The 12,748-nt window shown below is 56.8% G+C and overlaps 3 protein-coding genes across 3 annotated transcripts; 2 read left to right on the plus strand and 1 right to left on the minus strand.

Annotated features, from left to right (window-relative positions):
• Nucleotides 1-434: 434 nt before the first annotated feature.
• J7T54_006115 (SWI/SNF chromatin-remodeling complex subunit-like protein) lies at nt 435-2,611 on the minus strand (the record flags this gene model as incomplete). Its single annotated transcript, XM_051503953.1, has 2 exons — nt 435-728; nt 791-2,611. The coding sequence occupies 2 exons, from the start codon at nt 2,609-2,611 to the stop codon at nt 435-437; spliced, it is 2,115 nt and encodes a 704-aa protein (XP_051366632.1).
• Nucleotides 2,612-3,846: 1,235 nt separating this feature from the next.
• On the plus strand, nt 3,847-5,327 carry J7T54_006116 (curved DNA-binding protein (42 kDa protein); the record flags this gene model as incomplete). The annotated part of the gene is made up of 4 exons (XM_051503964.1): nt 3,847-3,868; nt 4,038-4,226; nt 4,287-5,087; nt 5,155-5,327. The coding sequence occupies 4 exons, from the start codon at nt 3,847-3,849 to the stop codon at nt 5,325-5,327; spliced, it is 1,185 nt and encodes a 394-aa protein (XP_051366633.1).
• Nucleotides 5,328-7,383: 2,056 nt separating this feature from the next.
• Nucleotides 7,384-12,148, plus strand: J7T54_006117 (PHD-finger; the record flags this gene model as incomplete). The annotated part of the gene is made up of 6 exons (XM_051503975.1): nt 7,384-9,863; nt 10,126-10,216; nt 10,639-10,982; nt 11,043-11,519; nt 11,571-11,781; nt 11,837-12,148. 6 exons carry the CDS (start codon nt 7,384-7,386, stop codon nt 12,146-12,148), a joined length of 3,915 nt encoding a protein of 1,304 aa, XP_051366634.1.
• Nucleotides 12,149-12,748: the final 600 nt, after the last annotated feature.

The raw sequence follows: 12,748 nt of genomic DNA on the forward strand, positions 1-12,748 counted from the left end.
ATCATCGGCATGTGGGAGCAGTGATGGCTGCGTTGGATGACGATGTACTTTTTGTGTCTTGTTTTGGTTTTGAAAATACCCAAACATTTTGTGAATTTCGCAATGGTTTTTCCTGTCTCCTCGGACCTGCACAAGCTCACAGGCTCCGATGGATGAAAGAAATAGCAATGAACATATCTTCTTGTCCAGCTACGAAGCCGCCTCTATGCATGAAGTCTCGCGGTATACAAAAACACTTGGGAAAAAGAGAAAAAAAGCCAACTCGTAGCAAGTCAACACCCCAGCTAGCCACCGAAAACTCCTATAAGGAAATCCTGATATATACCTAGAGCCGGAACAGCCGCATACGTATCCATCCAATGGCGCGCCCCTTGCCGCCAAACGCACCTTTTTGTCATTGCAATTTACTTGACCCGTGGGCAGCGGAGAAGAAACTATCCCTCTATGCGTTGTTTGACCAGAGCTCTGTGGCTCGAAAACTTCAGATGCGCCTCGAACTTCTGCGCCGTCTGGTCCGGACCAGGCGTGTACAGCTTGCTCGGACAGTCCTTGCAACGGATGCGGGGAAGCCAGGCATACTTGACGCCTGGAGGGTGCGGTCCTGCCGGCAGAGGCACCTCGGTTATGGGATCTAGGTAGGAGTACTTCATGACAGCTTCAAAGAGGTCGTCTGGATAATCCTTTTGGAGGTCCTTTAGAGCTTTGACGAGCCACTCTGGCGGTGGCGGCTGGAGTGGTCTTGTCAGCATGCGTCGTTGCCGCGCGATACGTCACAGATGTCAGAACTTACCGCTGGTGGTTGAGGCTGGCCTTGCGCCACGGGCGGAGCGGGAATGCGGCCAATCTGACCTTGCGGGAAAGAGTACGCTGGCGTCGACGGTTGAGGCGTCGCCGAGGTGGGTGTTGAGGGTGGCGGCATGGATCTCGAGTTGCTCGACGTGCTGGGCGCTCTCGTATGCATCGGGGGCGGGACAGGTGTCTGGTGTTCTGACGGCGCCTTCAAGTCACGATAGTCGCCGCGCAGGACGCGCTGAAACCTCGGCCGGTTGTTGAACTTGACCGTGACCCACAAGTGTGCTGGCTCCTCCGTCTCCTCCCTGAAGCGGCGTGAGGTACGCGTCTCGTGATGGTGCGCAATGCTCCCGGCGTCCGGTGTTTCGGAACGACCCAGGTTGGCCATCCGCTGGGCGGCTGCAGAAGCAGCGCCGCGCATACCTCTGGTACGAGCCGTGCCCTGCGCCAGGAACGATGTCGGTGCTGGCGATTCAGGTGCCGAGTCGTCGCTTTCTTCCGAATCGGATATCTCTCCATCACGTGGATATCGTTTCTTTGTCCGTGCCGCTGACTTGTACAATCTGCTCTCCTCAACATTGGGGGCGCCGCCGGGTAATGTCTGCGAAACAACCATGGTGCGAATAGTCCTTTGTCTCTCCTTAAGATCTGGCAGTTGAGGGCCGCCTCGCCGGTTGATAGAGCGCTTTTGGCGCCTCTGTTCGCGGGAGAGAATCGTCTCGTTTCGGTCCAGGTCGGCGTCGGTAAGTTCGTAAAGGTACGGTGCATAGTCTTTGGCTTGTTGCATTGGGCGGAATATCTGTGGTAAAGGCGTTTGGAGGAAAGCGTTGACCAGGTCCGGATCTTCCACAGGCCTCCCATCAAAGGGATGCCCTACACTGTAGAGGCTCCGTACAAACAATTGGGATTGCTCGTGGATGCAGTGCGCAATGGCTGTGGTGAACTCACCACTCAGGGCGAGATCTCGGGTCATGGCAGCAGCGAATTCCTCTGGCGAGTTATGGGGGTTGTTGATGTCCCATTCAAATTGGTCCACGAGGGTATGCTGGCCGATCGTGATGTTCAGCTTGATGAGTATGCGCATCTCATCATTCTTGTAGGCCGAATACGGTAACTCCGGGTCAAGGGCGTCCTCCTCCGAGTACACAAGGGGGTAGAAGTCGTTGAGCTGCTCACGCATTTGCTGGACAACCTGCTCATAGACTGGTTGGAGCGCCGGCGGTTTGAGGCCCATGTCTTCCACCAACTGCGACGCAAACAGCTCCACGTGGATCAATCGGTCGTGCAGATTCCAGGTAAAGGTGTCTCGTAATCGCACCTTGTCCCACTCCACCTCCAACCGTATCGGAACAAGCTCCTCATGCTGCTCGGCCTGCTTCAGCATGTCCTTGCGCTTGTATTTTAGGGCTGGCGTCTGCTTCGCGCCACCTTTGCGGGGCTTCTGGCTTGGGTAGACAATTCTCGGATGCTGAAATTCGGTGTAGCCGTTGCCGTAGCCATTGTAGCCTTCTCCGAAAAGTTTTGCTGGCGGGAAGTAGGGTCGGTATTCGGTGCGAAGTGCTTTGTAGTCTTGTACGGTCAAGCGCAAATCATTCATGTATTCCTTGGTCTTCTCCAAATGATCGCTCAGTGCAGCAGCTGCCAGCTGATCACGTTGCGTGTAGCGCTCGATCATCAACTCGTTGAGCGACTCCTTGGTACGGACTGGTATCCCTATCTGCTTCGCTTCGTCTGGCGAGGATGATGAGGCCGCTTTCTGACTTCCACTGTCCTCGCCCAGCGATGCCTCGCCAGCTGCCTTGATGGGCTCTTCGGCCATTCTGCCGTGATCTTCGTGCCTGCCGGGATCGCGTTGCGACGTGGCTTGGTTGATGTCGAGACTTGGCTGATCACCTCGGTCGCGCGTCCTCGCCGCGACGGGTTAGCGCTTCGTGCGCAACAGTCAATGGGCGCGCTGAAGGGGTGTTTGCAATTATCGAGAGTCAGTACACGGCGTGAGTCCTCGGTTCGTGCGTATGGAGGAAATGTGGGTGTTCGGGGTCGTGATGGCTTGGCTGGATGCGGCTGTCGTGTTGCGCTTCGCGACTTTGATGCAGTCTGCTGCCGCTGAAGGAGAAGGAATACAAATCTGATAGTGCGGATGTAGGTCTACCTCACCCAAGCGGCTTTTGCTGCCGTAGATCGAGTAGCTGGACAGCCTGGTAATCTGGCCAATGAAAGCGTGTCAATATCTCCTAGTAATATGGGTCGTTCATTCGGGTTATCTAGAGCTTGTCGTTGGTCTAGGGTAGTTAGAAACATACGGTTCATATGGCCGCATGTGACGATTATGCGCTTTCTAGAGTAGAGGTTGTGACAAGAATCGAAAACTTATGAGTATCCGTTAACGCTGCATTCATACTCACTTCTCGGTTTTTGAGATGAATGACATGCCATTGCATAACTTGTAGTCATGGCCCTCCGTGTGCTGTTAGGTGGACAGGGATAGCTGAGGAAAACAATCGCGAGTGACTGGACTCTCGACCAGAGCTTGTCATCGCCGTGAGCTTAGCACAACCAGAGGTGTTGGTTTTGGGACAACCATCAAAACAGACATACAGAATATTCAGAAGTAGCTGGGCTCTGCCGGACTCAGCTCGCATAATATCTCTGCGCGTCTAAAAAGTGTGTTTTGACATTGCGGCAATGGAAACTCGTCGTCGTTGTGGTACATTTCTGCCCAACACAAGGCCGAGACCAACAACATGCTCTCCAACTGCTTAAAGACTACTTTGAATTTCCCGAGAATCATTGACCGTTGACGATACGCACACGACAATGCAAGCGCAGCAATGACGGCACAAGACAACCCAGGTCAAGGACCGGGTAGTAGCGTGGACCTCAAAAACCGGCCCCTCCACATTGCCTTGAGCCAGAGCTCCAGTCGAGTCCATTTTCGTCACTTCATTGCTCCCGCCTCATCCTCCCACCCCACAACTCCCTCCTAACCGCGAAAAAAACCCCAGCAGGGACACACGATAGCTCTACAACGTCCCCAATCACACAATCGCCATCATGTCCGAAGCTCAGGAGATTGGTAGGTTTCGCAGACCACAGACAACTTCTGCTTGGAGATTGCTCTGCCCCTCATCGCTGTGCCTGAACTACCCCGCCAAATCCCAACCTACGTACCACGGCTCCAGCGTCATGGACGACCAGCTGGAGAGAGGATGAAGAAGTTTGGGCTGACATTTGTACCTCGCTAGACTACACCCTCAAAAACCCCGATACTCTCACCAAGTACAAGACCGCCGGTCAGATCTCCGAGAAGGTCCTTGCAGAGGTTGCGAAGCTCTGCGTGCCGGGCGCCAAGTTTGCTGAGATCTGCCAAAAGGGCGATGACATTCTCGCAGAGGAGGTCGGCAAGGTCTACCGTGGAAAGAAGGTCACCAAGGGTATGCTTGCTCCACAGGACGGAGAACGGAACGATCTGTACTGACGACGCACGTGCTCAGGCTTTGCGCATCCCACGACTGTGTCCCCCTCGTCATATGTCACACCCTACACTCCCCTAAGCTCGGACGAGGCCGAGGCCGCGCGTGAGATCAAGGAGGGCGAGGCGATCAAGATCCAGCTCGGTGCGCAGATTGACGGCTTTGGCGTCATTGTCTGCGACACTGTGTTCGCGGGCAAAGAAGGGGCGATCACCGGCCGCGAAGCCGACCTGGCCCTCGCCACCCACTACGCTAACGAGCTGCTCCTCCGCTTGATGATTCCTCCCGGCACTCTCGCCCAGGGCACTGATGAGGAGAAGGCCAAGGCGGCCGCGCAAAAGGCTCCCACGCAAAGCAAGATCACGCAGCTGCTGGAGAAGGTGTGCGACGCCTACGAAGTCAAGCTCGTCGAGAGCACGACCTCATGGCTGTTTGACCGCAACGAAATCGAGGGTGCCAAGAAGATTGTGCTGGCCCCTGCCGAGGGCACCAAGGGCGACGGTGTCCCCGAGGCCCCCGAGGTTTGGGGTGTCGAGATGGGCGTGAGCTTGGGGTCGGGCAAGGTTAAGAAGCTCGATGACCGCGCGACGCTGCACCGCCGTACACTCCAGACCTACGGCCTGAAGCGTCCTACCTCGCGCAAGGTCCTGTCCGAGGTTCAGAAGAAGTTTGGTACCTTCCCCTTCTCCCTGCGCCAGCTCGAGGATGAGCGCGATGCCAAGGCCGGCGCCGTCGAGTGCGTGCGCGGCAACGTGTTCCGGCAGTACGAGCTCGTTGGCGACAAGGAGGATGCGCCTGTCGCTCGTCTGTTGACCACTGTCTGTAAGTGAAAACCCGAGCTCATCCCTTTGCGACGGTGTGGAGGCTACAGGACTGACGAAGAACACAGCCATCAGCAAGAACGGTCTGACCAAGCTCGGCGGCCCCGCTTCCTTTGATGAGAGCAAGTACCAGTCTGACAAGAAGATCACCGACGAGGAAGTGCTCAAGATCCTTGAGCAGCCCCTTGCCCGCAACACGGGCAAGAAGAACAAGAAGAAGGCGGCTAAGACGGAGGCTTAGACGGTCAAATGAGGAGCTGGAATATTCACCTGTTTGTGCGTGCTGAGGGAGCTCGAAAGGGTCGATACCAGCTGTTTGAGTCGTCTGCTGAGCTGCTCGACCTGCGGTCAACTAGCTGGCCCGGCTCGAATGCAGAGATGGCACCGCGATGGAAATGCCTCGTTGTGAAGGTGCGTCGGTCTCGCGATCCACAATCGATCCGCGGTCGAAGCGGGGCCGTGAGGACCTCTCAACCCTTTAGCCAGCAGCGAGGACATGAATGAATATTTGACAGACTTTTGATCGCTATGAAAGAAGATTCCAGCCATGCGCGCTGTGATGATCAAGTCATGGCTAGAAACCATTAGCCTCACTGGGCGGCGTGCATAGGTGAGGCGTCAAGAGTCAGGACTGGGCGCTGGTGTGAAGACTGAAAACTTGAGATATTAAGAAAGCTCGCATCATCAATGCGTGCAAGGCCCCGCCGCCCGAGCATCCCAGCCCAAGCACAATGACAAAAGGCAGCATGCCTACGCTTATCCCACCGATACCACGCTCAAAATGCCAATCAAGACCTTCAAGGACCGTCGGTCATCGTTGGCAATGCGGATGGCTGGGGGAGCGCGCGCTAGGGGATAAAGGGGCAGCCAGTATTTTGAGAGCGAGTTAGTCAGCCAAGGCTCAGGTATCTGTGCTATTATCTGCATGACGTGAACGATGACTGAAGCGACCATCATCAGTCATTTGTTGACGGCTAGATGATTGTGACCTTGGCGGACATCTCGATACTTCCCGCCAAAACTTTACCTGTATTCGTGCGGCTCATAGCGTGCACTTTCGCATGTGCCTGCCTGCCTGCCTGTCTGCCTTGTCTTTCAGGAGCATTTGCAACCATCCGTGACTAAAGGGGGTCCGGAGACAGAGACTCGGTCTTGGGGTGGATCAGGAGGTCATGGGACACAAAGTCTGTTTGGAGGCGGTGGGATCTAACTTAGCAGCGTGTGAAGAGCTTGAGGAGTTTCATTTCTGCTGAGGAGGGCCTCGCCGCAGGTGTACATTGTTGGCCATGCGAGGCGAGGCGACTATGACGGTTATCTATTCCTTTGCGCCGTGCTCGATGCGTTGTTGTATGTAGCGGAACGTAGTAAGGTAAGGTAGGCGGCACATGCGCTCCAGCCCGCCCTCCTTATCTGCAAGGTTTCCGACCAAACTCTTGCCAGCCTCACAGCGTGAGGTAGTGGCACGGGGCTTACAGTACGGCGTCGTCTGCCTTGAATTCGGGGCAGTGTCCGTACGCGCATTCATACGATGCACTCAGATGACTGTCAGTCTCATCATGTCGTTGTGTCTCTCTCCTCGCAAGTATCGTGATTCCTCTTGGGTCTCAAATCTCGGACCAGGTCGAGGTGCCGCGAGCTCCGGGACAGAGGAATACATGGCAGCTACAGTGGGCAAGTGCCCTGCAGCGCCCGCCGTACAGGGTACCTGGGGGCGGCTGCTCCAGCGGGCAACGCCTGACATCACCCACTAAGTTACCCGCAGCGTCCAGCTGTCCAGTTCCAGTCCTGGGCGGCCCAGCCAAAACTCTCTTCGCCGCTCCTCCAATTCTCCTCCTTTTTACCCTTTGCTGCCCCCAAGAAGGAGGAACACCGCGTCGAAGCACCCTCCTCCACGCGACGATCCGATTGTCGCGCATGCTGTAGCTCCGTTGAGCGGTACGTTACGAAGCCATCGAGTCACAGCTGCCCGTAGACGCGCCGTTGCTGACTTTTGCGTCTTGCGCGCGACGCCATAGACCCGAAAAGAGCGAGGGTGCTTGTAGCTTCCCCCGACCCAGCAAGGGGGAGACTCTCTGTTTTCGCTTTCGGCATACTTTACCCACCAGAACAACCGATGCTAGAAAACTCGTGTACGACCTGGAAACGGACACCAACCACCAGCTCGGTTCATCATCTCCGTCCGAGGGCGCTTTGTTGATCATTGCGGCGCCCCCTTTTTTTCTCAACGTCCAAGAGATCTTTGAAGGAAAAGAAAGGGAAGGAAGGAGTAGCGGGAGCATCAGTGTCGTGCTGTCGTCATGATCTCGGCCAACTTGAACCGGTCGATGCGCTCACGCTTCTCGAGTCCAGCCCAAGGGTCCGGGTCTCCGCAAGCCAGGGAATCGAGGAATGGAAGCGCAGAGGATTCGTCTACCGCGAGCAAGGGCAACTTGACAACCGAGGGATCTAGGAGTATCATGGACAAGTGGCTGGAACCGGCAGTCCAGAACAAGGCTAGCCACGAGGAGGCTGGGCTGGCCAGGCATGGGGTTCTCGAGGGCATGGTCCCGCTAGGCAGCCTGCCCAAGGCCCGGAAGGCGGAGCCTGGGAGCAGCGGAGGCGTTCGCAGGATCATCCTCAAACACTCAAATAGAGGTGCCAGGGAGGCGTCACGATCACAAGCAAAGGGCTCGCTGGATACGGATATTGAGAGGAAATCTGTCTCCGACTCAGCTCCAGCATCAGCGTCAGCATCCGCATCCGCAGCCGCAACACCAACACGGGCAACCCATGAGGCTGCTGCATCCGATGCAAGGTCAGAGGCCCCATCTGCATCAGAAACATCAACCGCTGCACCGGCGCATTCTCCTGTGGCGAGACCGGCGCTTCCGCCCCTGGTGGAATTTCTGCCGCCCTCCTCGAATCGCGCAACCACGCGCAAGTCGCTCCCCACACGCGATACACCAAAGGAAATAGAGGAAGACGACGAGTACGAGCCCAGAAGCTCGGGCAGACGACGATCCGTCGCGCGTCCAGCTCCCCCTAAGCGAGGCAGACCGCCGACAGCCACGCGCCGAAGCTCCATGCCTTCATCCAAAAATTCACCCGTGAAGCAACTCTCACCCACTCCACCTCCGCTGTCGGCTCAAGCGCCGGCGCGCCTTTCTCAGCGTCCTCCGTCAGCATCCAGCACCAAGATGATCTATCGTGGCACGGAATTTGTCGAGAAAGTCATCGAGGCTGCTGTGGACGAGGCGCTCAGCCACCATCGCTACCCCACCGCATGGGCCCTACGGACGTTTTACGACGACAGATCAGAGGACCCTGGTTTTGTGCGCATGGTCGAAGAGATCTTCAATCAGACAGCCGACGCGAGCACACGCAAATCATTCTTTGAGCAGCTGGCACGCAGGAAACACGATGGGCGCTACAGGAATCAAGGTCGCGATTACTTTGTCCCTCCCGCAGACAACGGTAGCTTTGAGCCTCACCTCCCCAAGAAGGCGCCTTACGCCCATCTCATCCTGCACAATGAGAACGAAGACGCTGATCATTTCGAGCCTCGCGAGGCTCGCGCCCCAAAGCGGGTCAAGGTCACTCAGCGGTGGACCGATATTTCACCTCGCAAAGCATCCTCGACAGGTTCAGGTCTTGCAGATGTAGCAGATTCAGCGGACACGACCGTGCCACTTGAGCAGCAAGCAGCAGCAGCAGCGGCAGTTGGAGCAGCTGAGGCGATGGCAGAGCCAGAGGCGAAAGAGCCAATGCACAGAGCATCCACACCCGCGCAAGCCGAAGTCGCACCAGCGCGGACGCCTGCTCGAACGTCGACGGTCAAGATCAAGACTCCCGGATCACGCAGGCGAGCCAGGAAGACGTCTCATTCGAGCGAGTCTTCGCTTTCGTCCGTGGAGCATCTCCCTTCACCCGAACTTCCGGATGACAGCGCACTGGTGACAACGGCCGCCGAGGAGGACGACGAGGGTGAGGACGAGGTGGCAGCAACGAGCCCCTCGCTGCGAGGAATGGCTCGCAAAGCAGCGGCGAAACCCAGGAAGACGCGAGCCAAGAGGGCGAGCACGGCTGTGGGAGGAGGCATGGCCGACGGGGGGAACTCCACGTCGCCAGCACCTCGGGGAGCTGGCGCGGCCCAGCCAATCAACACGCGCCGCAAAGCACTGGCAGCGTCCAAGCAGCACAAGGAGACTTTTGCCTCTGCCTCCGTCTCTGCCTCAAACTCACCCACCACCACCACCCTCCCCCAGTCACCCACGCAGGACTTTCCTCATCATTTCCCCAACGGTCGTTCATCAGGCGACGGCAATAGCATGCCAGGCCTCGTCGCTTCGAATCCACCTGGTCGAAGCCACGCAAAAGACAAGTCCCACTCCAAGGCGAGCCTCAAGATACACATCCCCCCAGCTGGCAGCCGCGACGACGCCTTTGAGAAGCGCAAGATCGCCAAGCAGGTCACCAACAGCTATCGCGGCCAGGAGAGCGCTGTCCGTGATGCCGACGATGAGCGGGAGATGACGCCTGTGCGGTCCACAAGGAAGACTAGGCAGTCTACCGGTGTCCCACCGTCCAGCGTCGCGGCCAGCGTCACCGCCAGTGCGCGAGCCACGCGCTCTGCAAAGCGAACCTTTCTCGATGAGCTCGACCAGACCGAATGGTCAAGCTCTTTCCCCACGGCCATCAACCTCGATGGGAGAAGTTCAACCGTTGGCTCGCGTGCTGCGACGCCTACCAACCTCAGACCTGCCAAGAAGCAGAAGAGCGGCCTGCGCATCAAGTCATCGTAAGTCAACTTTCATTTCTGTCATCGCCTGCTCGTTTGCTCGATTTCATCACTGCTTGACGGGGTGGGAGGACATGGCATGGATGAGCGACCGACTGGGTGAGGGCAAGCTGAATGCCTGGTCGCTTGCTGGCATTTGCTCGCTTGCGACGATGGTTCCTCTGCTCTGCCTTGTGTCTACTCTCTTGGTTGTTCCTCTTGTCATTTCACAGCATCTTCTCTCATTGCTTCTTGATCGGTGTGCTAACATGCTTGGACACAGCCCACAAAAGAAGAAGGGAGGCACAGCTGCTGGCGTTCCTCGAACGATTGGCGAAGCCCAGGCTGGCGCTTACGGAGCATCTCGTGAACAGGTAAGTCATCGGGTCCGCCCTTCAATTACACCCTGTTCAGAATCGAGGACACTCTCGATTCTACTGATCCCCATTCCATTTCATCTCACGTACAGTCCTATCCCTGCGCGGATGCATGCGACCTTGCAAGTGCATGGAACGCCGGCTGCTAGCGAAGGTAGGCTGGCTGGATGTCTCGGGATCGCGCGCTCATCCGCCTCCCACACATGGCGGCTTGTGGTGAAATTGGCGCACCAACACCGACATGGGCCCCCCTACCCCCAACCACAACGGGTCCACGCCCAGCATCACGAGCAAGCCACACCACGCCAAGCATGCAATGCAGCGCGGTCAGGATCCAGCGCTCCTTGTCCCACGGACCATTCGGGTTCAGGCCCATCGTCTGCAGTTGAAGAAAATGTCGACTAACTTCTGCTGTCCAGGCGGGCGAGAACGATGAGTATTGCTCAGCGTGCGGCAACGCTGGGGAGATGGTTTGCTGCGACGGTTGTCCTCGAGCATTTCACTTTGAATGCGTCGGTATCAACCCCGAGGAATCCCTGCCCGACGAATGGTACTGTAGTGAGTGCCTCGTCAAGGCCAATCCCACCCACGTCAAGGTGCACCGAGGCGCTTTTGGCCCGGCACTGAATCAGCTCGACAAGAGCATTCATCGGGCCTTCGCTCTGCCCAGGCGCATTCAGGAGCGCTTCGATGGTGTCAAGGCTGGCCCTGATGGAGAGTACGAGGAGGTTGTGGTCCCTGCCAAGCCTACCGTGACCACCAGGTAAGGGCATCTTGTGATGAACAGTAGTCTTCGCATCGCATGTCGCTGACTTTGTCCCAGGCGCAAGACCAATGGATACGAAGAGGCCCCGGACTACTACAAGCAGATCGAGTCGGGCGAGCCTGTGCTTTGTCATGACTGTCAACTGCCGGCTTCCGAGGGCAAGCCCATCTTGTCTTGTACCGCCTGCCCGCTGCACTGGCACATGGATTGCATGAATCCGCCATTGGCCGTCCCTCCTCTGCAAAAGACATGGAAATGCCCAGCGCATCTTGATGATGCCCTGCAAGAGAAGCCTCCGCTGGCGCCAGCCCATCGCTGGCGCAAGGTCAAAGGGGCGCCAGTCATCATTCCAGCTCTTTCACGAGGTCTTCGCAACAATGGCCACATTGAGCTTGACTGGGGTTCTGAGCCTGAAGCTGATGCCTATGATCGGTCTGGGTGGACTGATGACCAGTCCGGGTGGAAAGACGTGGCCTCCTTTGGGCGCACGTTCAAGGTTTCAGCCACAGGAGTTCGTCTCGATTTCATTGAGCAGTGAGTTCCAATCTTCCCTTGCGTCACTTCTGTTTACTGACGCCCTCGCAGGCTTCGTATACAAGGAGCTGGCTTTGCCCCTCCGAAGGATCAGCAGCCTGCAGGTCGCCAGCAGCCGTATCTAACTCCTCCTGTCGATGACACCGCTCACTCTCAGCCTAGTGCACGCAGCATCGAAGAAATGCAAGCTTCGCTGGTGTTGAGTAGCCTGAGCACCTCGGAATCGCGGACAGGAATGGAACAGCTTTTATCCGCTCTCGTGGTAAGTCATCATCATGACAAGCAGTGGGAAATGCCCAGCGCTGACGGTGGTACAGACCGAGGCTGACTCAAGCGTGCTGTCCTGTATTGCTGACGCCGATGCCGTGAACATCACGAACAAGAAGCTGCAGCATAAAGACAAGGCCAGCCTCCGTGCTCTTCTGGCGCACATGGAACGTATGGGCTCTCAAATCCGGGCCATGCTGGGTGAGGATGCTACACCCACCCTCCCTTCTCTTCCCGACCAGAGGCGCTCCATGAGCCACGACAAGGACGAAGAATTTCCCGAAATGAAGCATGATTCTCTGGTCACAGAACCCACACCGCCATCAACTATTGATCACGAGGGTGGCATGGATCTGGACTAGAGACCATGTCCCCCACACCAAATTGATCAGCGATCTCACACATGAGCAGTACCACGCACAAGAAAGCGATGCTCGCCGAATCATCAACTACCCATCATACCTATGTAGCAGCGCCTACCATTACAGCCTTTAAGATCACACCCCATCACATGCCCGAATCTCCCAATGAACGGGCTTCTTGCTCGGGCCACCCATTTCTTATCTTTCCCTCTTTCCTTCTTGCTCTCTCAGACCCGACGATACCTTTCGGACATTAGGGGCGTTCAGGCGTTGGTCGCACGACCTGGCACTTTGCTTTTATAGACGAGGAATATACTTCCTCCGGTGGCGTTATCTGGTTCATTTCAACTCTTTGCTATCGTTCGGCTACAAAGGCGGTTTGCCGCCCTGTGCCTCAATGTCACATTACACATCGCAGCGCACAACCGAGCGTATACCCGTACCACATAATACTTTCGCCCCAACCACTGCCGTTTGGCGCACGGCTTGCATGGAATTCGTCAGTTTCGGAGAGCGGATATGAAGGAAGCGGGAGCAGGCTTTCATGGAGAGTGAGACCACGAGGGAAGAAAAACCTTGGTGGCTTCTCCATGACGAGGA

The sequence above is a fragment of the Emericellopsis cladophorae genome (assembly GCF_022114955.1).
Source record: "Emericellopsis cladophorae strain MUM 19.33 chromosome Unknown NODE_1_length_1489480_cov_119_871856, whole genome shotgun sequence".
In the NCBI taxonomy this organism is placed as follows: domain Eukaryota; kingdom Fungi; phylum Ascomycota; class Sordariomycetes; order Hypocreales; family Bionectriaceae; genus Emericellopsis; species Emericellopsis cladophorae.